This window comes from Cupressus sempervirens, chromosome 1 (assembly GCF_028749045.1).
Source record: "Cupressus sempervirens isolate cs-2001-9-10 chromosome 1, ASM2874904v1, whole genome shotgun sequence".
NCBI lineage: Eukaryota > Viridiplantae > Streptophyta > Pinopsida > Cupressales > Cupressaceae > Cupressus > Cupressus sempervirens.
In genome coordinates, this window is record NC_143118.1 from 550689412 (window position 1) to 550715209 (window position 25798).

General features: G+C 35.6%; 2 protein-coding genes across 11 annotated transcripts in view; both read left to right on the plus strand.

Annotated features, from left to right (window-relative positions):
- The first annotated feature begins 1724 nt into the window (after positions 1 to 1724).
- LOC149578633 (oligopeptide transporter 3-like) lies at positions 1725 to 8052 on the plus strand. 10 transcript variants are annotated; one of them, XM_089830470.1, is made up of 8 exons: positions 1805 to 1871; positions 1983 to 2094; positions 3387 to 3896; positions 4346 to 4443; positions 4954 to 5523; positions 5629 to 5881; positions 6396 to 6578; positions 6716 to 8052. In XM_089830470.1, the coding sequence occupies exons 3-8, from the start codon at positions 3411 to 3413 to the stop codon at positions 7328 to 7330; spliced, it is 2205 nt and encodes a 734-aa protein (XP_089686596.1). In that variant the 5' UTR covers positions 1805 to 1871; positions 1983 to 2094; positions 3387 to 3410; the 3' UTR covers positions 7331 to 8052. The 10 variants fall into 10 exon arrangements, with proteins under 10 accessions (XP_089686586.1, XP_089686596.1, XP_089686575.1 ...); XM_089830449.1 differs by having other exon boundaries at positions 1806 to 1871; positions 2040 to 2094; positions 3390 to 3896; XM_089830440.1 differs by having other exon boundaries at positions 1807 to 1871; positions 3390 to 3896.
- Positions 2392 to 25798, plus strand: part of LOC149578634 (oligopeptide transporter 3-like) — a 264855-nt gene continuing 241448 nt past the window's right edge. The window contains exon 1 of the mRNA XM_089830472.1: positions 2392 to 2531. The gene's annotated coding sequence lies outside the window, so the exon portion shown is untranslated. The remainder of the gene's footprint in view (positions 2532 to 25798) is intronic.

Below are 25798 nucleotides of genomic sequence, written 5' to 3' on the forward strand. Positions count from 1 at the left end.
ATGTAACAAAATAGATGAGAAGAAATACAACATTTTGAGAGTGAAAACCCCAAAATGGAAGCAAAAAGGAAAATGTGACAATAAACAATAACACAGTGTTTATGAAATATTTGTTTAGAATGAAATTTTAAGAGTTTGAAACCCTCAAAATAAAGCTTGATGCCTAAAAACCCCTATTCTCAAAACCCTTTTTGAACATCCTTTAAATTCCATGTTTTGACATCATGAAAAACTAACAAACATTAATGAGCATTTATTGATTACCTCGTTTGTTGTGTCCCTTGTTTGCCACATAACTGACCACTAAAACTAATTGTTGTTGTCCCTCCAAGCCCCTCCTGAGACAAATATTTCACTCAAAAAGGGTCTAGCATTAAAAAAATTCTCTTTCAACACGATCTTAACATTCCTAATCATCTACAATAAAATTATAAAATTTACACGTAGGTCAATAAAACTTCGACATGGTCATTCGATTCTCACAACTAGTTGCATGTTTTCTCCTCACATCCTCAACAATATAAAATGAATGGATAGTCCTTGAATATTTCATTTTTATTGTTTATCTAGGCATCACTTTTCAATTTTTTTATCAACCACAATTTCCCTAATTGTGATAGTATACAGTCCCATTGTCTAATCTCATCTGACTATCTACGATATACCATTTCAATGTTCAATCGTGGTCATCCTCTCTTTGTCAATCAAAACTTTCTTATCTTGTCATACCACATCATGATGTTATGGTATACATACTATATATACTCTACCATATAGTATTTTGTTATTAGATAGCTTTTTCTATATTAAAATGCAAAAAAAGTGCTTTGTAAGAGTGTTTCCTCCTAGAAAGAATAAACTACTAATCCTCAACCAAATAAGAGATCTACAAAACCAAATGCAAAAGAACTTCAAAAAAACAAAAAAAAAAACCATAATATTCTATATGAGTTAAAAATGTATAATTATAATACAGGTCAATAATCATCATGAGAAACACTTTTAATCCTACCAAACTATAGTTCCTTTACATACAACTCTACAATAATAGATTAACATTTACCTATCCCATAAACTCTAAATTAGATGGCTAACTCGTGAAGGTATTGAAACTTTTTTATCAATAAAAATATAATAGTATTACAAGAATATTACTTTACAAAATATAAATTTATATTATAAGAACCAATAGAATCAACTATGAGAGAGCTTTCAGCGTTCACATCACTTTAAGTTCAGTGACCATCAAACCCGTGACTGACTGAGCAACACAGAATCAAAATTGTTTAAGGATTTTTAATTTTAGAATCACTTTTGACAAAAAAATAAATTCTCACCTGTTATAATAATATTTTAATTGGAAAAGAAGAGACTTAAACTGGTAAACACAACTTATCTGTCACCAGTCTAACGTAATGATATCATAGTAACGCAATATATATATCATCCAAATAAAAGGCCATTTTCGTATAATTGTATGTACACACTGTATATTTTCCCTTAATGGAGGGCAAATTTGCTTGCTCAAACCCAATTTTGTAGGATTGCAATCAAACCAATGAGATCGAATTTCAGCTCTCTTTTGTATTTCTTCTGTAAACTTAAAAAGCTGGACTAGTTTGATGGGTGAACAGAGGAATGCATTGATGCAAACGAAGCATAGATAAGCACGTTCAATTCTTGTGCCCGCCACGTTCCTCCACACGCCAATTCCACCATTGAAACCACTTTGGTTCCCCCCAATCAAAACAGCAATGGAATGGAAACAATATAAGTGCAATGCACCCACATTCATAATTTCACACATAAACACACATCATCTTTTTTTCTCAGAATCCAGTACTCTTTTGTCTTCATCCCTCCTACTCCAGGTAAGTAAGCTGTCTATTTTCTTCGCATTTGTTCCCTCTCATCTTGCATTGTTAAAGTCAAGTTTTATCCTCGGATCTTTTTTATTCGCAGTAACAATTTCTTTCTGGCAGTACCACACATTTTCTTGTTGGGTTGTACCCTAAAATATCATATATTCATGGTTTCAGAGGATGCCTTGTTGACCTTCTGTAGCTTGTGACTGGTACAATTCCCATTTTTCAAGTAAGTTGCATATCTACAACTTGGGTAGCTCTTTCTTTTACTGTAATGCTCTGATTTAACCCTCTACCATTTGAGAAGTAAACCAATCTTAGATTACAGGGCCTTGTTGTGGAGCAGCTTAAAAAATATTTTATCTGTAATAAGTCTCTTTCAAAATTATCTTGGCCAAAGCCATTATTCGTCTGGGCTCTACAGTATTGCTGGAGCTATTTTTTAATTCCTTTGTTTGTGTGTTACTGATAATTTACACTGTTGAATCTAGATCAGTATATAATAACGGCTTATAGCTTATCTAGTATACAAAAGCATGCACCATCTAGGAGTCATAACTCAAGACCTGCCGAGGGTGCTCTGCCTCTGAGCTACCACCTCCTAACAGGGTTTGATTTTCTTGGTGTACGCTTAGTTGCTTTTGCAAACTTCCAAGAGCCCCCTTGGTAAGATTTACGTTTTAGTTTACTTTTTAGCCAACACCTTTTCTTGATGGGTGAGTTAATCTCCATCCTAGGGCCTTGGATCAATATTTGGGGTTGGTTTGCTACTGACCCGAAATGGTTTCTCTTTTTTTCGTTTAATGTGGATTAGCAATCCAACAGTCTACTCAGTATCATTTATTCTGACTTTACTTGGCATATATTGCGCAAGCTTGTACTGCCAAACCCGGTTTGAATCTAGGACATTGTTGATTCGATTACTAGTCAGATCACAATTTAGTTTTGAAGAAGCACATAATTAGATCTTGTGCAGCAATTTGTCTAAAGCTGGAACCCTTTTTTATGGGCATAAGTAGAGTATGTTTTGATACAAATAAGAGGCCTGGCCTGGGTCATTTCTATAGGCATTCCACCACTTTCTCGGAATTCAAGCATTACTTATTTAATGAGATTTCACCTAGGACAGTATATTGAATCATTGCCTGAAATGAGCCCAGACCGCTTTTTTTCACCTTCAATTGTTTATGTTATGCTCCCCTGTTTTAGGAAATGTTTGGGTTATTATAATTATTTTCCTCGATTGGGGTTTTACTAGACATTTGATACCTTAATCTGACTGGCCATGTTTCTCTTTTGGGTTTCAAATAGTTGATTTGTGGCAAGTAAGGTTCGGGTTTTAGACATGATAATTAGGAGTTTTACTAGACATGTGATATCTTAATCTGACTGATATTGCCATCCTTCTCTTTTTGGTTTCGAGTAGTTGATTTGTAGCAAGGGTCAAGCTTACTATATTCATTTTTACTTGATTATCCGGTTCAAGTTTTTTATTTGTTGAAATTGTGTATTGACTTGAAGCAGGATACGGTGTGACCAGGCACAATGGACAAACAAGTGATGGATCCAGATCTAGCGGAGAAAGAGGTGGAGGATCAATCTCCCATAGAAGAAGTGGCACTGGTGGTGCCTGTTACTGACGACCCAACTTTGCCTGTATTTACATTCCGAGTATGGGTTCTTGGTTGTGTGTCGTGTGGAGTGCTGATGTTTTTGAACACCTTCTTCACCTACAGAACACAACCCTTAGTCATATCTGCTATTTTAGCCCAGATTTTGGCCTTGCCACTTGGAAGATTTATGGCAGCAATCCTTCCCACCAGGAAAATGCAGATTTTCGGGTTTAAGTATAGCCTAAACCCTGGCCCCTTCAATATCAAAGAGCATGTACTCATAACAATCTTTGCCAGCAACGCAGTTTCATCTGGGGGTGGAGATGCATATTCAATTGGGGCAATTACCGTCATGAAAGCTTATTACAAGCAGACTATCAGCTTCATTGCAGCTCTCATCATCGTAATCTCATCACAGGCAAGATTTTATATATCCCATTTCATATTTTTGATGTATTAAGGCTTTGTGCAGAATATTGGATCAAACAGGCTTTCATGAATTTTAATTTTTCGAGTAAAATGAACTTGTGGTATTTGAAAATGATATCGAGGTGCCTGTCAAAGCCATGCGTTCAAAAGAATTCTTTAGTTTAGTTCTCATGCTCAATAATTGTAAAGAAATATGGACAATTTGGGTCACCCCCAAATGAACTGGCTGAGGATGCATCCTGTTTAAATGTGCAGGGGATGAATCATTAACAATGGACACTGTTATACTTATTTGATTAGAATCTCCACTCATTTTACCTTATCTCTTGGTCTCATTGATTATCCGTAACAGAAACTTTAACTTCTCTTAATTTTAGCACATGTTATGAGGCTCTCACTAACAAATACATATATTTTACCATGTATGGTGCCTTCCAGATCTTAGGTTACGGTTGGGCCGGTTTGCTGAGGAAATATCTAGTTGAACCTGCAGATATGTGGTGGCCTTCCAATTTGGCGCAAGTCTCTCTCTTTAGGTAAGCTGATTCTGATGCCTTGTAATTTCCTCCTCCCTTCAAAAAGGAACAATAGGAAATCTATTTTTGTTTAATTTTTCTTAAAACATGGACCAAGTTTTAATTAACGAAGGGATATTAAATATGCCTTGAAAGCATGAACTAAGATTAGACGAACATAGTAGCAGCATCAAATTAGCCTGGAGGAATGAGACTTGAAGTAAAATGAGTTGTACCAGAACCAAAGAGGGACCAGTCATCGAGACGGCTGGTAGTACAGTGGTAGAGCACGCCAGCAGCAAATGGGAGACCATAGGTTCAATACCTAGCCGGTTTGATTAGGGGGAAAACAGAATCTCTTTCCACCTGAAAGTTTTAACAAATCCTTGATAGAAAAAGAGTTACACAAAGTCTAGTCTTATTTCAAGTTTCCATTCTATCCTTTCAAAAGATTTCTATCGTAGTAAATTTTGTAAAGATATAATCCATTATCTTCTGGCTGATACGAATACCTGTTTGAATGTGAATCAGGGCTCTTCATGAAAAGGACAATTCCGGGAAGAGACTGTCACGCATGCAATTTTTCCTGATATGTACATTGTCCAGCTTTGCTTATTACACATTACCTGGATATATGTTCTCTATCTTGACATTTTTCTCATGGGTTTGTTGGATCTGGCCACACAATATTACTGCACAGCAAATTGGATCAGGGTATAAGGGTTTGGGTGTTGGAGCCTTATCCTTTGATTGGGCTGGAATTTCAGCATATCATGGAAGTCCACTTGTGACACCATGGTTTTCAATCTTGAATGTTGCTGTTGGGTTTATAATGTTTATTTATATAATTATTCCTATATGCTACTGGAAATACAACGTGTTTGATTCGAGAACATATCCAATCTTCTCTAATCAGTTGTTCAAAGATAATGGTAAAAAATATGATACCACAAAGATCTTGACACCAGCTAATGAATTGGATGTAAGGGCCTACGATGACTACGGACAGCTATATCTCAGCCCTCTTTTTGCACTGTCGATTGGATCAGGTTTTGCAAGGATTGCAGCAACAATTACCCATGTGCTCCTGTTTAATGGGCGGTGAGTCCCATTTGCTTGTTTCTATCATTAATTATTTAACAAAATTAATAGGAGTTTGGTGTTAGTCACTTGAACAATGACATTGTGTGAATTTTGTGTCTACAGTGATATGTTAAAGCGGAGCAGATCTGCCGTAAATGCCAAATTGGATGTACATGGACGCATGATGAAGCACTATAAGGAAGTTCCAGAGTGGTGGTTCCTTATTTTGTTGGCCGGCAGCATGGCATTCTCTCTTTTACTGTCATTTGTATGGAAAGATGAAGTTCAAATTCCATGGTGGGGCATGATCCTAGCATGTGGACTGTCATGGTTCTTAACTCTGCCAATTGGAGTGATTCAAGCTACTACTAACCAGGTTTGATGTCTACCATTTCTTAATAAATAGTGATTGTTGATAGACGTCATTAAAAAATTCTCTATAGTCTCTACAATTCTCTCAACAGGTTTAGTTAAATAACATCTTCAAATGTTGTAATACTAATATTTGATCTCAAGTCGAATAAGATTTTGCATCCTCCCACCATCTGCTGTATCATCATTTCATCGTTTCCCTGTTGACCTTGTATTGAGTCTAGGAGCGCAACTCATTCACTGAAGAAAAGTTCCAGCAGCATATAAATGTTTCTATGCATTTCAGCACAACCCATTCACTGCACAAAAATTCCAGCAGCATATAAATGTTTCTATGCACTTCAGCACACTTGCTTTTCATGGCTTTCATTTGCAATAACTCTTAAGCAGTAGAAGCTAATCAAAATTTCAGGCTTGTAAATTTTATTCTTTTGTTTTAAAGCGGGAGAGATTTGCCTCTCTCTTATTGAGCATATATAGTAATGGAAATGTGTGTCTGATGTTATACATAAAAACAGCAACCAGGCTATGACATTATAGCACAGTTCATGTTTGGTTATATTTTACCCGGAAAGCCCATAGCAAATCTACTTTTCAAGATCTATGGCAGGATCAGTAGCACACACGCACTTAATTTTCTTCAAGACTTGAAGCTTGGCCAATACATGAAAATTCCTCCGCGTTGTATGTATACTGCCCAGGTATGGTTTCTATTGCTCTAATTAAATTCCTTTGAACCACTTTGTTTTAAAAAACAATCAATTTTAGCTGTCTCAAGTTTTTTTCTGTAAAGAGGATATTCACCCTCATCCTGAAATTACTATTTTTTCCCTTGCAGCTGGCATCTACAGTCTTGGCAGGACTAGTAAATCTTGCTGTTGCATGGTGGATGCTGGAAACAATAGATAATATCTGTGACACCGATGTTTTAGCCCTTGATAGCCCCTGGACGTGTCCAAAGTACCGAGTCACATTTGATCAATCTGTTATTTGGGGTCTTGTGGGTCCAGAGCGTTTGTTTGGACATAAAGGGCTGTACCGAAATCTGATATGGCTTTTCCTGGTTGGTGCACTTCTTCCTGTTCCCATTTGGATTCTGAGTAAGATATTTCCCAAGAAAGAGTGGATTTCGCTGATAAACATACCAGTCATTACATATGGGTTTGCTGGCATGCCTCCTGCCACTCCAGCGAACATTGCTTCCTGGATCATAACAGGTACCATCTTCAACTACTTTGTCTTCCGCTTCAGGAAGCAGTGGTGGACGCGATACAACTATGTTCTTTCTGCAGCCCTGGATTGTGGTACAGCGTTCATGGGTGTTCTACTCTACTTCGCACTTGGCTCTCAGAATCACAATATAAGCTGGTGGGGAACTCAGCTGGATCACTGCCCGCTTGCTTCATGCCCAACTGCCCCTGGTGTTAATGTTACGGGTTGTCCAGTGTTTTAATTTCCAAACCAAATAGACCCATCTCTACTATAATAGTTAAAAACTTACCAGTTAAACATAGTTTATGCTCTTTTACCATACCATCCATCACTTCATCCGAAATGGTGACCTCCAAACCCTCCACTGAGCATGCAACTAAAGGGAGAGTTTTAAAATTTGAGCTGGCCTTCTTTGGGGATTTGCCGTCCATCAATTTCTCCACAGAAGAGACCAAATCTTCATTATCAAGAATCCAAACCAGGGGACACCGAACCATACGACGGTGGTCTTCCTCCAAAGCTGTTTACTTCTGCTGTAGAGATTCCGAGGGCAATATTTTTGCGAGTGACTTAAACATCACATACTAATGCTTCATTCTTAGAGTAAAAGTGTTAAATAGTCAAAGTTTGACTTACTTTTCCAAGCTTAATTTCTTGGTTAGTGTGTGATGTTTAAGGCTCATATTTTTGGGTGGAGGAGCCTCTTGTGCCCCCCGGCCTCCCCCCTCCACCTTGACATTCTCATCAAGAGCCTCGGAAATTAATTACAGGCAGGCTGGAAAGTTAGGAAAGCTACAGATTGGAGGTTCCTAATATGCTCTATAAATTTTCTTTTCCCATCATCTGTATTTGTGTGCAATGTTCTCGAGTCTAATTTCTATTTGGCCAGTATTCTTGACTAGTCACATTGTATCAAAGTTGTTTCTTAGTGGAATAGAGATTTGAATTTTGATCAATCTAAAATATTTAAGTTTATGTTTAAATTCTTAAATGCATCAGATATTTTCAAAAAAAAAATTGTAGTTAATTGCAATTTTCTAGCAAAACTTTGTAGATTTATGAAAAATTTACAATATTTTGTAAATTGATTATATCTTTTCAAATTAACATACAATCCAATGATTGAAAGTAAACTTTGTTGTCAATGTGTGAATTAGCATCTACATTTTGTGGTTTTAGACTGCAATTTGACTATCAACTTGCAAAATTTCTTCAAGTTTCTTCAAGTCTTCATTATTTGGGCTTTCAATCTATCATTTCTTGAGCCTCCTATTTTTCTGCCATTTGAGACATCACCTACTAAAGATCTTGCGAGCTAATTCGGAGTTTTACTCTTCTAAGATGCAAGGCATGGAAACCATCTTAAGATGCTAAAAATCTTCTCCAAAGTTGCCATTTGCCATTTCCATTTGCTCACATCATCGTGTGAATTTGTGGTGACATTCATTTTTACCTATGCTTTGACCTTGGGGAATGAAATGTCTACAAATTATGTTCAGACTTTCGTCCATCAATTTCCAATAGTTTCTTTTATTTAAATTTATAGTTTGTGTATCAATTACAATAAAACTTGGCATATCAAATTTATTCTATTTGAACTCATGATTTGAGTATTGATCACAACAAGGCTTCAGGCTTGACACGTCAAATTTCTTTTATTTGAACTAATGCTTTGTATATCAGTTACAACAAGGCTTGGGAAAGTATTTGTGCAACTTGGGGTGGAAATGATGTCATCAGATGCTCTAGGGTACATGTGAACAAATATTCTAGGGGACCTTATCAAGGGGGAGGAACAGGTTCCAAATAGAAAAGAAATGGAAGATGAAGAAGAGAATGAAGAGAAGAAAGAAAATGAAAAGGATAATGAGGCGGAGGAAAATAAAGAAGACAAAGAAGAGGAAGAAAGTGAAGATGGGGAGGAAGAAAAAGAAGATGGAGATGGAGAAGACTTAGAAGAAGAAGTGATAGGTGATTTAGGAACATGCTCTTTGTCTCTAAGTAAGGAAGATTCAATCCTTCTTTTTTATAGATGCATTCAAAAGAAAAAAGTTAGTCTCTATAAATCCTAGCAACATAATAAACAAGGTGATAATGAGGAGGAGGAAAATAAAGAAGACAAAGAAGAGGAAGAAAGTGAAGATGGGGAGGAAGAAAAAGAAGATGGAGATGGAGAAGACTTAGAAGAAGAACTGATAGGTAATTTAGGAACATGCTCTTTGTCTCTAAGTAAGGAAGATTCAATCCTTCTTTTTTATAGATGCATTCAAAAGAAAAAAGTTAGTCTCTATAAATCCTAGCAACATATTTAACAAGGTATTTTTTAGTGGCTAATATTCACAAATTGGCTAATTTTAGAATTTTTGGGCTAGTAATTTGGCTAATAATTTAAGATTTTATACAGCCTAAATCGCCATAGTTTTATGAAATTCAGTTCTAGAATATTTTAAATCACTCAATAATTTATTTTATTAAAAAAATTAAACTCGAATATTCTCCACGATATTCATTACATGATTAGATTTGAGTCACCTAAATATAATATATTATTGAAGAAATTAAATTGAACTGACCAATAATTATCATAATTATTAGTTACTTTAGGGATATATCACCAATATTTAGTTTTCACTATTGATTTAAAGTATATGTAACGATCCTCATAATATTCCACAAGGTAAAAACATGTTCAATTTTGATTTGTAATATTCCATGGTGATTAATAAACTTCCTATTATTATTGAGATTTGTCAATATTTTATAGTAAAAAATTATGATTTGAAAATAATAGCCAATATTAACCATATTTAGAATAAAAAATTGAGAGATTCATGAATAAAAATAATTTTGTTTTTCAAAATAATGAAAGATTCGTCAATATTTTACATCTTTTTTTGGAGGCAACTTTCTTAAAGTTTACCCTGATGTTTAATACAAAATTAGCAAAGAAGATGCTCATACAACCAAAAAAGATGAAGGGAAGGGAAGGGAGTACAATATTAAGTAAGAATATTCAAATATATGAAAATCTAAATCTCTTTCTAGATAAATATTTGTGTAATAACCATCCCTTTTCCATCATTGCAGCTCTTGATATTAAACCCTAACAAACCCTTATTGTTCAGTTATAATTAACAATGTAGTACTTTGATTTATACAATATTTGGATTTTATCATGTTAGTAGATAGTGATGATTAGTTTCTTATGATAATGATATATTGTGTGCTTTCAATGGAAGGTTAAAGTTATTTTTATGATAATATCAAACTATGTGCTTTCAAATGATAATTATAGTTATATTTGTGATGATAGAATTCATATGCTAGGAAATGATATTATTTATATTCATAGTCACTAGTTGTACTTACCTCATACTAGTATGTTTATGGTACACGTGTTTGTTTTACATTTCTATTTGACGTGCTTGATGTGGTTGAGGGAGGAAGTCTCAGTCACCTATGAGTGGGGATTTACATGATGTACCACTCGCTACCATTGTTTGTTTAGTTAGATATATTAGTATGTGCTTGTCTTTTATGCAGGTATCTATGATCAACTTCCTTGAATTGTGAGGATAAGTATGCCCTATCATACTATTTCAATGGTAACAAAAGGCGAAATAATGTTCCAAGTCTAAATCCTAATGTAACACTCTGCTAGGGAACCCAACAAAAATTAACATAATATGTTACCACATTTATTGAACTATTGTTTTAAAAAAAGTTTAAAGAACATCAAAGTAACAATGCAAAAGCAATATACACATACACATCAACTACACATATGCAATACCAATACAGATTCCATTCCTCAAGGGTTCCTTCACGTTGAGTCATGTTTAAGAAGTGTTATTAATTAGTTTTAAAGTACATGCCCATAATCATAAATGAATAACAAATACATAATCTCATAAGAAAATACATAAGTACAATTGATATGATAAATTACATTTAGATAAAAACATCAATTGCAGATGTCACAAGGTATGCAATAATGAATACAAGTACAATCAAATAGAATACATCATCCCATAGGATCTCAAAATACACAATACATGATACATTAAAACAATATCAGAATAGAAATTTTTCAAGATAGAATAAGAACGATAAAGGCACAACTATATCAATGAACATACAATATCTACCAATTTGAGGGGAAACCCAAATGGTAAGAAGCCACTAACTCCTGACCTCATGGAAACCTAGTTAGAAACCACTACCAGTGTGTAGGGAAGATAATGAATGGTCCACACATATATAATTAAGTCATAAATCAATCCTAGGCAAGGAATCGTGATAGCTCAATCTACCTCAAGAGTATACTTATAAAGAAAAGATATCTAAAGTTGGAAAGACAATCAACCAAAACATCACATACCAAAGTGAACAATAGATACCAAGAACAAATCAAGTATCAAAACCAAAGAGGTATAATTATTGAAAGAATACCAACTTCTATGTCAAATTCCAAATGTCAAAAGCACAATAACCAACATAATACAACTATCATCAATGAGAGACCAACCATAATTCCAACAATAAATACACCACCAGAGGCACATACAATATTTACAAAGGATACTTAGGCTACATACTAAGGAGTGTTGTCAGATGGTTAAACTACTGGAGTTACCCTAGACTAGTTTCTCACTAGACCCTAGACCCTCAAGCATTGAGTTACCCTATATCGGTCACTCTAGATCTTGGTCCCTCAACATGACACATGTAGAACCATAAATTTTCTCTCATGAAGTCAAGGAACGCTAGTCATACCTCTCACTAGGTACTATCCCATTCCCATCCTTAGCCTATACAAGAACTTAAGGCATGAAAAAGACAACATCTCTAATTATCTTTTTAATGTTTAAATATTTCAAGTACTATGTTATTACTTATTACACAACTTATAATAAGCTACCCTAGTACTAACAACTTTGGGTTCTTGACCCCTATTATAAGCCACCCCAATATAAATGCACTTAGACAACCTCTCCTAAGTTCACAAACCATAATTGTGTCCCATAGTACATAAATAGTGAAGATCGAATTCAATTCCATGACAGACAACCAAAGTATAACATTGGTTCTCAAACCCAAGTTAACATAAATGCTCAACAAAACAAATCTCATAAACATAAATATTGAATTGAATCATAAGATACATCGTGACATCTAGTTAGACAAACATCATAAAAGAGCTCTTGAAAAAAATCTCTACTATACACCCTAGTTGGCTAGCTAAACAATTCACTAAGAAAACCATCACAAAGTAATCAATACAAAACTCAAAATAAATGTCACAAGACCTTAAAGGAATCACATATAAATTTCTAGTTTACAACCATATGTTTAGATTGAATCATTTTCTAATGTTTAATGGTCATCCAATGTATTTAATTTCATCAAAAAGTTTTATGTTCTCTAATGAGAATAATAACTTTCTAAGATATCTCAAATTTGTAAGTGAATATTATTAGTAACTAAAGCAATTCAATAGATGTTAATAATAAATAACTATTTATCAACTGGTCATTTTCATGATCAATAATCATCAATCTAGTAAGTTATACACTAATCCAGTTAATGTATGTTAAATAATTAAACTTATTAATTTATTTCTATTTATAAACTAAATAAATCTTAGCATTATTGATCCTAAATAAACTAATCTCACATTACAAATTTAATTACTGAAATATTTAATTAAAATAATATTAGATATATTTAAATTAATAATAATCTTTAATGAATAAAAAATATTATCGATCAAAAAAATTTAAAAATAAAAATTTAATTATAATTTTTTTAAATATAACAATTTTTTGTTAAAAAATTAAAATACCTTTAAAAAAAAAATCATAAACCTGTAAAGGGGGTGTGGGTCATGCGGGTCACGGGCTCCTCGCAAGCCTCCCTTAACAAGAGGTTGTGGTCGTAGGCCCGCTTATGTACCCTATGCATAGACCTACATCACAAGTTGTATCACATATAGTGTGCGGGACCCCATCCCCCCTCCACTTAATATTTTTTAAAAATAATTTTGCAAAACAAAACAATATTGTAATATATTTTTTAATAGGGTTACTAGTTAAGTCTGATGGACAATTAATTTCTAGCCAACATAATTTTATCTTTCTATTCGATTCATTAACTGAATAAGGAAAATACACCTTTCAATCTGATGGAAGAATAAGAAAATTTGTGGATGCCCAACTCTGTAGTTTTTTTTATCAGCCCTAGTCGTTCAATTTGTTGATTTTAATCAATTTTTTTAGTGTTGAAATTTTCCAATAAAAAGGGTTTCAAAATGAATTCAATCTTGATAACTTTCCAATTATTTCTATAGTTTCCTAATTCTATAAATCTCAAATCCAAGTTAATATAATAAACCAAACAACCAAATTGCAAGCACTCAAGAAGATAGGAAGAATACATAGCTTTTCAAATAAATTTTCTACTATGGGTTTCAAACCCTAACTCTTAACCACTACTAAAATATGAGACAATGGTGAAACCCTTTCTAATCCAAGCTCTCATGAGTTTTCAACAATATCATTATCTTCAATTCTAATTGATGCTCTTCTAAACCCATGTACGCAAAATGAACTATAAACTCTCTAATAAAGAGCCCTAACTCTACCTAGGATTTTTTTATTATAAAAAGTCATTTTCTTTATTTAAAAAAATACTTTTAATTATTTAATCCTCTCATGTACAATTAAAGTCTCCTTTGATTCAAGTATTGTTTAATTTCCTTTTCTCCACTTTATTAATTAGTTCAAACACTTTGATTCAAGTATTGTTTAATTTCCTTTTCTCCACTTTATTAATTAGTTCAAACACTTTTATAAGGATAATTTATTATTTGAATTAATAATAATTAAAACTCATTATTTAAATGCAACTCTAATTTAATCATTATTAATGAAATAATTATAATAAATCAATTTATTAAATCTTTAATATTTTAATTCTCTTTTTACTCAACTTTCCAAATTAGACTTTTAAATTATTGTATATATTCAATTAATTAAATGTCATCATATTTTAATATTTTTATTTTTTGTCAAGTAATATTTAATAATTCCAACATCTTATGATTACTCCAAGCATCATAGTTAAACCATTTACCAAGCAAATCACATAGTCAAATTTACATAAAAGTAATATGAGAAAAACTTACCAAAGTCAAAATCAAACAACACATGCGAAGAAAAACTCACGGGTTTCAAAAGCATAAAGAGTCAAATGCATGTCCTCCTTCTTTAGACAAGTAATTAGGCTTTACAAAAAGAGGGGTAAAATTTTATTAAGACAGAAAGGAATACAACAAGGAGAGCTCAACAAGGAGCTCGATCCTGAGCAACAAGATCATCAAATTCTTGCACCATCTCAAAGGACAGTTGCCCCCTATCCCTAACATTCCAACCCGGATCATGACTAGAAGCCCATTTGGCTAAACAATCAGCAGGTCTATTCCATTCTCGCGGAATATACTTGAACCTAATGAACTGAAAAGAGGAAGAGAAGAAAATAATCTGCTTAACAACAGTGGCCAGCTACCAACTAACATCCTCAAGCTCTTGCGAAGAAAGCATGTTCACCACCACCTGGGAATCAGACTCACAAATAATCTTACTCCATCCCCACAAGAAACATTGTTCCACAGCATATAAAATAGCCTGAGCTTCCATGAGATTGTTAGTATAATCACCCTTATGAATTGAGAAGAAAAATTTAACATTCCCAGAACTACAACGAGCCACTCCGCCAATACCAGCCGGACCAGGATTCCCACGAGAAGAACCATCAATGTTAATTTTCAGAACTCCACAGGGAGGAGGAGTCCAGTGCCCATCCCGGTTAACCCGACCCTTCCTCTGATGGTGAAGCTGCCTGGACATAGAAGGAAACCTATGAGCCGCAACCCCATCCTGCAAATGAAAATTGAGGCGATTACAGATAGCAAGATCAACCAGATCCATACCCCCATCAAGCTCACACTTCACAAGAATAGTTTCTTGGAGAGAATGTGATATTTTCCACCAAAGATGCAAAACACCAAGCCGAACATCTTGGAATATGCGACGATTCCTCTCCAACCAGATATGCCAAAGCATGAAAGATGGGCCAGCAATCCAAGCAGCATGGAGAGAAGAAGACTTGGAGGGAGCACTACCCAAGCGAGCCCAGAACTCAAGCAAAGAGGAAGCATGCCGACAAGAGCAACCCCAAGCGCTCCACCAAAGGTGCCATATCTGAGTAGAATAGGAGCAATGGAAGAACAGATGGGAGACAGACTCCTCTCCATTACCACACAAAACACAATAAGAGGGGCCCTGAAATCCACGTTTACAAAGATTATCCCAGGTAAGACAACGGTTGTGAGCCACTAGCCACATGAAAAAATTGCACTTGGACCAAGAAACTTTATTCCAGACTTGCTTCCACCAAGGGACCTCAACATCCCCAAATAATTGTCTAGTTATCTCTTGATACCCATCAGAGACATGATATTTACCAGACAAGGTACCGCCCCAAGCCAATACATCTGGACCAAGCAAAGAGGAACACTCTCTAGAGGCTAGAATTTGAGAAAGCTCCTGACGATCCATGTCTGTACCTCTAGGAGGCCAATCAGAGGAATGCTTCCATCTATAACCAACAACAGGTCCCAATTGATAAGGAGTCTTGTAATGAGCGACTTTATCCCATCCAGCAGCAAGAAAAGAGTCACAAAGAGGCTGAAGATGAGGGTATATGGATAAAATGGAAGGGAATCCATCCCAAGCATCAGACCAAAACAAAGCTTGAGAACCTCCTTTACATATCCAGAACAGACCCCTCTTCACCAACATCGCACTTGTCTTCAAAGTATGCCAAACCATTGAGCCACGACCTTCAAGAGGAAGTGCAGAAACAGAGCAAGGATCAGCACCATGAAAATATTTATGAGTGATAATACAAGCCCAAAGTTGATGCTGTCCAGAGCACCATCACCAATAAAGTTTAGCAGCCAAAGCTTGTCTACTCAATAGAGCAGAACGAAGACCAAGACCACCCTCCTTTTTAGGCCTACAAACAGTTGCCCAATTAACCAAGCTCCATTTAGTACTACACAAATTACCACTCCAAAGGAATTGTCGAGAAAGAGCATCAAACTCCTTGAGAAAGTAAATAGGTGCAGCATGAACCATGCTTCTATAAGTAGGAAGAGCTTGGATAACAGCTTGAAGAAGAGTAACCCGGGCAGCAGTAGAAAGCCATCTATGAGTCCAATGATTTACCTTATCCTGAAGCTTGGTAATCAAATTTTGCTAGAAGAGACGTGGCTGCCTGGAAACAGCAATAGGAATGTCAAGATAAGTCAGAGGAAGTGAACCTATCTGAAACTGTAGGATACCAACAATCCTATGCTGAATAGAATCAGGAGTGTTAAAAAAGTAAATGAAAGATTTGTGCTCATTAACTTTCTGGCCTGAAGCTGCCAAATAAACGTCCAAAGCATGTCGAAAGGCTTCAGCTTCCTTGATCCTAGCAAGACCGGCAAGAGCAAAATCATCAACAAATTGAAGATGGGAAAGAGAAGGTAAGCCATTACCCCACCGCCAACCTTGAATAGAATTCTGGGACACCTGATGCTTAATGAATCTACCCAAGCCTTCAGCCATGATGATGAATAGATATGGGGAGAGAGGGTCACCCTGGAGGAGGCCTGGCAGAGGCCTCTAGAAGCACCAAATAGTTGTGAAGGTTGACCATTAATAAGAATAGAAAAAGAGGCAGAAGTAACACAACTCATAATCCAACTCACCCAGTCAGAGCTAAATCCAAAAGAAAGAAGAATACTCCTTAGGAAGCTCCATTTAACTCTATCATAGGCCTTAGCCATATCCAGCTTAACAAACATGGCTCTCTCCCTTGAAGTAGCTATAGAGTGAATAGCCTCAGTAGCAATAACCACCCCATCCAAAAAGTTTCTTCCAGCAACAAAACCACCTTGTTCTTCTGAGATAATAATGGGAAGCCACCTTTTCAGTCTCTCAGCAATCATCTTAGTAATAACTTTGTAGACCACATTACATAAGGCAATTGGTCTAAAAAACTCCAATTGATTAGCACCCTCTCTCTTAGGAATAAGAGTCAAGAATGTAGAGTTCAAAGCTCGAAGCATCTGCTTGTTAGCATAGGATTCTTTAACCACCTCCAACAAATCATGATTAATGATGTCCCAAAATTCCTGAAAGAATTCAACTGGAAAACCATCAGGACCAGGAGCCTTCCCCTTAGGCATGCCAAAGACCACCGCCTCCAGCTCTTCCAAAGAGATAGGACGCATGAGATAATCATTCATTTCCTGAGTGATAAGGGAAGGAATATAGGACAAAATAATATTTTCTTCATTATCAACAGGAGGAGAGTCCTCATAGAAGAGGGTAGAGAAGTACGAAATAGTCTCCTGGAACAAAGCTGGCAAGGAATTCAGTTGGATACCTTGAGAATTAACCAAAGAAGAGATAGTGCTCTGATTTCGGCGAGATTGCACTGTTTCATGGAAAAAGGCAGTGTTTCGATCACCTTCCTGGAGCCAATCAACTCGAGCCTTTTGCTTCCAAAAAATTTCCTCTCGAAGTTCCCATTCTTCTAGAGCTCTAGAAGCAAGGGATTCAGCCTGGCCAAGATCCTCCGAGAAACCTCGATCTCTAATCTCCCTTGTGATGACATCAAGATTTTCTTGAGCAAGCCTCTTCATAAAGTGAAGATTCCCAAAGCATTCCCTATTCCATATCTTGAGCTGCCTTTTAACATATTGAAGCCTTTTAGAAAATGAGAACATTGCAGTACCATATGCAGGGGCACCATCTTTCCACCAACAAAAAACAAAATCATGAAGAGAGGAGTCACGAAGCCACATCAACTGGAACTTAAAAGGAGGATGCTTCGGAACATAAGCCCCTATAGCAAAAAATTTGATTGGCCAATGATATGAACCCCTCCAATCAAGGATTTCTAAAGAGATAGTAAGGGTGCCACTAAGCCAGAAGCAAGAAACAAGAAATCTATCCAGGCGTTCTGAGATAGCAACAGCACCAGTCCTACGATTATTCCAGGTATAGAGGCCATTAGAAGGCTTAACATCAGAGAGATGCAAAAGAGATATGTGTTGCCGAAGAAGAGCAGAAGAAGGCCCCAATCTAGCCAAACCACCATGCTTCTCTTCCAGACTTAAAACTGAATTGAAGTCCCCTGCTAACACCCAAGGATGATAAGGATGACAATTTCTAACATATTGAATATGTTCCCAAAGTTCCTCCTTTCCCACAAGATCAACAGGTGCATACACATTAGTAACCATGATTACCTCTCCTGAGTCTAGAGCAAAAGCTACCATAGAGAGAGCTGAGCGAGAAGACATCCAGCCAAGAGGAGAAATTTTTTGAGGATCCCAAAATATAGCTAAACCACTAGCACTACCTGTTGCCCCAACACACTGGCATTGCCCACGAGACCAAATACTAGAGGCATGTTGGACCATAGACTCCATAGAGAGCTTAGTCTCTTGGATACAAAAAACATCAGGACTATGATCAACCACCAAGTTATGAATAGCCTTTTGTCTAGGGATGCTATTCAACCCCCTTACATTCCATGAGAGAATAATCATCATTGGGTAGATTTGGGAAAATAAGAATCCAAAGGTTTCACTGAACCAGACTCAATCAATATATCTCCTGTGAGTTTAATCTTCTCTTGGTCTGTTTTGCGCCCACTCCTTAGAGGGGGAGAAGAAGAAGCCCGCTTAAAGGGTCGAGGCAGCAACCCCAAGGGGAGAGGAGATCGCTTGCCCTTACTTGATGGTAGCACATACTTAACCAAGTCAACCAAAACAACATCATCATCTTCCAACACTGCAGGAGTCACCAGAGCCGCTGTCACAGGAGCTACAGGAACCTCACAATTCTTATATACTACAACTTGAGATGCCCCACAAGCATCATTAGGAACAGATCTCTCATCTAGGCAAGCTGGATCAGAAGAGATAGGAGGAGGAATACCCTCCTCTAGAACCATACTATCCAGCACCTCAAAACGGTTAAAACCTGAATCAGATAATCTTTCTTTCAAAGGCCTCTTTTGACCATGTCCCTTAGCTCAAGGACGAACAGGGGTATATCCATCCTTATCCTGCATTGGAGCGTTACCCTTACCTGTAGCATCTTGTGGATTCATCCCCTTGGTAGTATTAACCATTTGAGATTGTCCTTTCCCTATAGTATCTGCCAAACCACCAGCATTTCCAGCTGTAGACCGATCCACTCCTTTGGAACTCGAGTTACGGGGGCACTACCGCAGTAAATGACCATACTCATGACAAATCCGGCAATGGAAAGGGAGGGATTCATAATCTAACTGCTGCACCCAAGAAGAATCCCCCAGACAAATTTCCAAAGAATCTGGTAATGGGTTAATCAAATTAATTTCAACACAAATTCTAGCAAAAGAAATAACCTTTTTATCGAGGGTTTGATGTGCGATCGCAGCTGGCTTCCCCAACAAAGCAGCAATTTGTTGAAGGATGTCTTCACGCCAAAATTCCAAGGGAAGACGAGGCAAGCGAACCCAAACTGGCACTGTTGAAGGGAGATCCTCAGCAGAATTAAAACCTGAATGCCAAGGTTTGACAAATAACCCCACATTGTTGTAGAAATAAGGGCCTCCTTCAAAAACACAATCACGATCAGACATGCAAGAGAATACAACAAAAAAATAACTATTCCCTGCCAACATAATATCCATATCGCCTTCCACCTGCCAAGAGTGGCGGATCCATACCTCAAGAGCGGATAGGGAAATCCGAATTCCAAGAAATTTGCATATCAAAGCATGCTTGGTCCAATAATCAATGTCCTCCATTACAACCATTGGAGGAATAACCAGAATAGGGCGATCATGGCTACGCGGAAGACAACCATTAACTTTTTTTAGCTTAGAGCTCTCCCCTGAATAAAATGATTCAGATCACATTGCATGCATAGCTAGAGAAGAACCATCTGTTCTCACCAACGGAGAAGAAATCCCAGGCCCTGCCATGCAAACAATAAAACCCCCAATCCAAAATTGACTGTAGAAGATCTCCAAAAACACCGACACAAATTATGTCCAGTAGCTAACAATCCAAACAAAACAGAAAAATAGTAAAGATCAAACACCAAGAACAGGCTAGGGGAAAAACCCTAGCCCAGCCGGCAGCCAATGCTTCTCAGAGACTCCATCTGTTAGAAAAATCATCCAAGTAATTAGGCTTTGGCTAGGATTAGATCTAGACATTATCTCCTCATTCTTACCATTAAGTTGTGTTGGTCTCAAATTGTAGGAAGGGGGGGGTGTGTGGGGGGGTGAATCACTACTGAAAATCAAACTGGTTAACCTTCTTACTATTATAATCACACTTGATAATATCCACTCAACCATTGATGCTATGATAAATGAAGTGAGGTAAAAACATATAAACTCAAGCATAAAAAAATTCATCAAGAGACTGAGGTTTTATAGGTGGAAACCCTCAATGAGAGGGTGAAAAACATAGTGGGATTAATATACCCACCAACCCTTATAATGCATGTAAAGGGTTACCCGGTTAAGACTTGCAAGTGTTTCTTCTAGAAATGTGTCTTGCTAGGAATGCTTATAACCTATTAAAGTTACGCAAGCTCCTGAGAGCTACCTAGTTAAAGAACTTACTAGTCTCCTTCTGTGAGACACCTTGTAAGAGGATTTTTACAAAAAAATCCAAATGAAGCTTGCCCTCTTAAAGGACTACAAATAGATGAAATGGTAAAAAATAAATCTAAAAGTACATGATCTAATGGTAGAATTGTCTTGCCTTGTAGATCTCACTATGTTTCTTCCTATTTTCTTCGTGAGTACTCTTGGTCTCACCAATTCTCATGGTTATTTGTAATGACCTATCACTATATCTCTTTTCTTTGCAATTGCCTCTCTACTAGCTTTCACTACGAACGACACTTCACACTTTCTTTCACAATCTCCTCTCTTACTTCATCTCCTTCTACTCTTCTATGGTGCACCATGCTCTAATAGAAAAAAAACTATTTTCATATTACAAACACTTATATCCATTCCGCGATGTCAGGGCACAATTACCCATGATGAAATTATCCTACTCAAAATCAAATTCAAAATTTGAATTCCATGTTTAGTTCATTCACATAAAACCTGTGACCCCTATTACTAGGGTCTACATTGGTTGCTCTTCTAGTATGTCTATGAACTAATATGTAGCCTTTGTCCTTTTTTGCTTACATCATTTTGCCCTTGCTTTTTTCACATCCATTCTTACCATTTTTTCTCTCCTATCACATACATGGTGACTCACTTCATCAATGATCTAGATTAACTATCCTTGCCTCTTGTCTATTAATGTTAGTGTAATGTACATGTACATACCAACTTATTCTTCTATCGGTGGCCATGTTGCCTTGTAAAATCCTCTTCCTTTAACCATTTGTCAATCAATGACAATGCCCTTTAGATTTCACAATCTTCATGTAAATAAGACTTGTGGGATTAATAATCCCCCCTTTGGCATTGATGGAGAAACCATCTTTCATTTCTACTAATACTCTATCAGTTTTATTTTGCCTATACCAGTGAAGGTCATTGCATCCACATGTGAACTTAGTTTTTCTTTGTTAGATCTCCCCCTAAAACTTTTCTTCATAGTTTATATTGTGGCTTGCCTATCTGCTTAATTGTATTCATTCCTTTTGCTCTTCCTTTTCTTATCACTTGTTTTTGCATTCATTTTGTCTCCTTTCTTTTATATCACCATCTTCCCTGTTATTCATCAGTTCATATATCCCCTTCTATATTTGTACAAACAATTCATCTCTATATATCTCTATACACATATCTACCCCTTTTTGTCACCAATGAAAAAGGGTGCTACAGGTTGTCAAATACATCCATGTTTTGATTCTAAGTAGTGGCAAGATGATCTCCTCATGATGCCTTTACATTTGTGAAAGAAATAGTCTCACTTCTTATATCTTTGAAGAGCTATTTTATTCTTTCTAGGGTGTTCTCTGGTGCTATGGCTAGTAGTGCTTCTACATCATCAATGTGTCAGTGTATGATGCTTGTAAGGGGTGATAGTATGCATTGCACTTACATGAGTTGTAGGATCTTTTATTGTTGCTAAATTCTTTGATCTAATTGATAAGATGAAGAGTCCTTTTTGTTTTGGACATATAGTCAACTATAGAATCAGTGATTGTGTTGTATGTGCACTTCAAATTCTAGAGCACAAGTACTAGAGATAGTGATAAGGAACATTGATCCAAATAGTCAAGTGATGCAAATCATAGGGGGTCTTAGGAGTGAGTTAGTTGAGCAATAGGTAGCATGGCATAGAGAGAAAGTAGTTCTTGCATCAGAGATTGACCATTTGAGAGTTGAGTAGGGAACAATGCTAATAAAGAGGGACACAATGATATCATCTCGATATAGAGTGGTGGCTAGGGCACAAAGAGTAGTATATGAGGCTTGAGACTTTGTAGGTAGCATAAGAGATTTGGGCATGTACAAGATAGTCATATTGTTAGGGCATGTACATGTAGAGGCACAATACTAGAGATGTCATTATGACACAAAGCTACAATGCTTTGAGATCACAGTCTCATTGGACACAAAGGACACATAGCAACGAGGGAGTGGTATGACCTTTTGAAAGTTAAGGGGTTAAGAGGGGGGTGAATTAGTACATCTTAAAACTTATAACCCTCAAAATGATTTTAACTTTTGTACATCAAATCTTACTTTACATTCATGAACTTAACAATATAGAGTTGAATGAAAATAAAATCAAGCAATCTACTTTAACCATAAACACATCACATATGAACATATTTTACGCTAGATTTTGGTCACAAAAAAACACTTGAAGAGGTAAAACTACAGTGGGGATTGTTTGTAAAAATTGTACCTGCAAATGTGACACAAAACATCAATAAGTCATTAGATTCATGGATAGTAAAATTAAATAATTGGATGGTATGTAAAAAACCATGATAAAGTTACCTATCACCTTCTAGTAAATAGGAGTATGATGCTCTCATATTTTCTAGCATTTTTAGTGACTATAGAGGTTATTGAAATGAAGGATTTAATATGAATGTAATCTAGTCTATTTTTATTATTATTTTTGTACACAATAGTATGAATGGATCTAGATAATTGAAACAACGATGCAATTAATCTATTTGAACTCAATAATAACAATGATCTTAATAAAATTTGGTGCACAATATCTCTAGAGAATATTTAGCATTATAACTTCACTCTTGAATTGTATATAAGAAATGAAGGTTAGGAAGCCTCCTTTTATAGGACCCAAGCATGAGTTTGAGTTGACTTCAACACATGCACCTCCTTTTGATCAGATACCTTAGGAGGCAGAAGCATAGCTTTCCTTCTATGATTGAGAGTGACATGGGAGTTGACTAGTCTATTTGAGTTAGATTGCTCAGTTAACTAACTCTTTTTTTAATAGAAACAATGCAACGGTTCCCTTGAATTTCCTTTTTATCAATGCATGGTTGAGTTAACTCTTTTATTTACTTTTTTATTTCATGGTTTAGAATTGAACTCAACTTTTCACTCAAACTTTGTTTTTGTATCGTTTTCTTCAATTTTAGAAGTTTGGAGAAGGTAATTGAATACTTATCTCATTTAATTTGATTTTCATGATTAATGAATATTTAATTCAATAACTAATCTCTTTAGAGATTTAATTCAATTTAATTATTTTTAATCCATTTTTCATGTGTAACTGGAAAATGGGCTAAATTTAATTAATGTGCTAGGATATTGAACTATGTTAATAAATTTAGGAATTAATTGACTTTTTATGAGTATTGAAAGTTAAGGATTTTATGCAATTTGATACTCAAATAAGATTAAATGATAGATTTAGATTTCCTTTTGTTAGGAATTTAATGATTTTTTGATCGATAATTGAGATTTAGGGCATCTATTTTATCATGCCATATTTAGGTGATTACATTTGCCCCCTCTTTGAATTGATAATTGAGCAATACATCTATTCAAAGAATTTTTGTTTGTTGAAGTACATCACAACTATATATGGATTTGGTGAAGCTATTTTGAAGAGAGGTGATAAGAGATGAAGACTCTAAGCTTGATTGGATGCAAACCGACTAAGCATCAACTTTGACTTAGAATGGTCAAAGGAATTGGGAAGATAATTGACTTTGAACTTGATGGAGAAAATATCAATTGGGCAATGACTTTGACTTAGAATGACCAAAGGTTAATTGAGCATAAACAGATAAACCAAATTTTAACTTGATCTAACAAAGAGTGATTGAGCATCAATTTTGACTTAGAATGGTCAAAGGTAAATGCGGTATTGACTTTGATATAGAATGGTCAAAGGTTGTTTTAAATAGATTTTTCAACTTTGAACTTTATTGAATGAAAGTTGATTAAGAATCAACTTTGACATAGAATGGTCAAAGGTTATTTTGAGCATAAAATGATCAAGGGTCGTTTTGATTCCAAACTTGATTAAATGAAAACCAATTTGTTTTATTAGGACATGTAGTTTGATGTGGATTTTGATGATTCAACTTTGACATAGAATGATCAAGGGTTGTTTTGATTCCAAACTTGATTAAATGAAAACCAATTTGATTGATTAGGACATTCAGTTTGATGTGGATTTTGATAAAACTAACCTACCCCTAGTAATGATATTTCCCCTATCAATGAGGACTTTCAATTTTTATTAAGTTAATAGGTTGATAGATTTGATATAGTGAGGTATTACTCCTACCCTCTTGGGTGTAAAAACAAAAGATGATGAATAGATTGATGATCTAGAGCCACTCAATTGAGGAATAAAATTTCATGATGAATAGAAATGATATAGATTTGATTAGGTGTGATGTATAGAATATTTAGAGTATTTTTTGCATCTATTGGACATCTTGTTGACCAAGTTTAACCAAGTTGAAAATTTGTGATGATGTTTTAAATTTTGATAAAAATAAGTTTTGATAGAGTTCTCAAGTTACTATTGTATCATTACGATTCTTGCAAAAGTAGTAGACCATTTTGGTTACCAAATTTTTTAATTAAAAATTTCAGTTGTTTAATTAGGTCATTATTTTTTATCTTGAAAATTGATTCAAGACTGTTAGATTAGGTAGGGGTGATTTTCATGTCAATCAGAGTGCTTTGAAAGATAGGTCAAAACCAATATAAGCTCTCAAAAAGGTCCACTTCTTATTTTATTTGTATTTTTTGACTTTTCATATTCTCCTATGAGTCAAAATGTCAATCCTAATACATTCTCACCTATTAGAGCTTTCAAGCTGCCATAACTGACCCATAGACTACTTACCTCCAAAGAGTATGTTGGAACTCTTTAGAATAACTGAGGGGGTGGGGGGGGAGGGGGTGAATCAGTTATCCAAGGTCCAAATGTACAAATAAATCTTTTCAATTCTTAGTAGACCCATATCCATAAAACCTTATTATGCATGCATCCATTATATCATACAATACTTAAACTTTGTAGGTTACTATCCTAGGTCAAAACAATTTTGTAGAAATTTAAACATGAAACATAATATATTTTATAACATATCTGACACAAGGA

Coding starts and splice junctions, on each gene's coding strand:
- LOC149578633 (XM_089830460.1), top strand. CDS start 3,411: ATGGACAAACAAGTGATGGATCCAGATCTAGCGGAGAAAGAGGTGGAG. Junction 5,524..5,628: donor GTGCTCCTGTTTAATGGGCG/GTGAGTCCCATT, acceptor TTGTGTCTACAG/TGATATGTTAAAGCGGAGCA. Junction 6,579..6,715: donor GTTGTATGTATACTGCCCAG/GTATGGTTTCTA, acceptor TTTCCCTTGCAG/CTGGCATCTACAGTCTTGGC.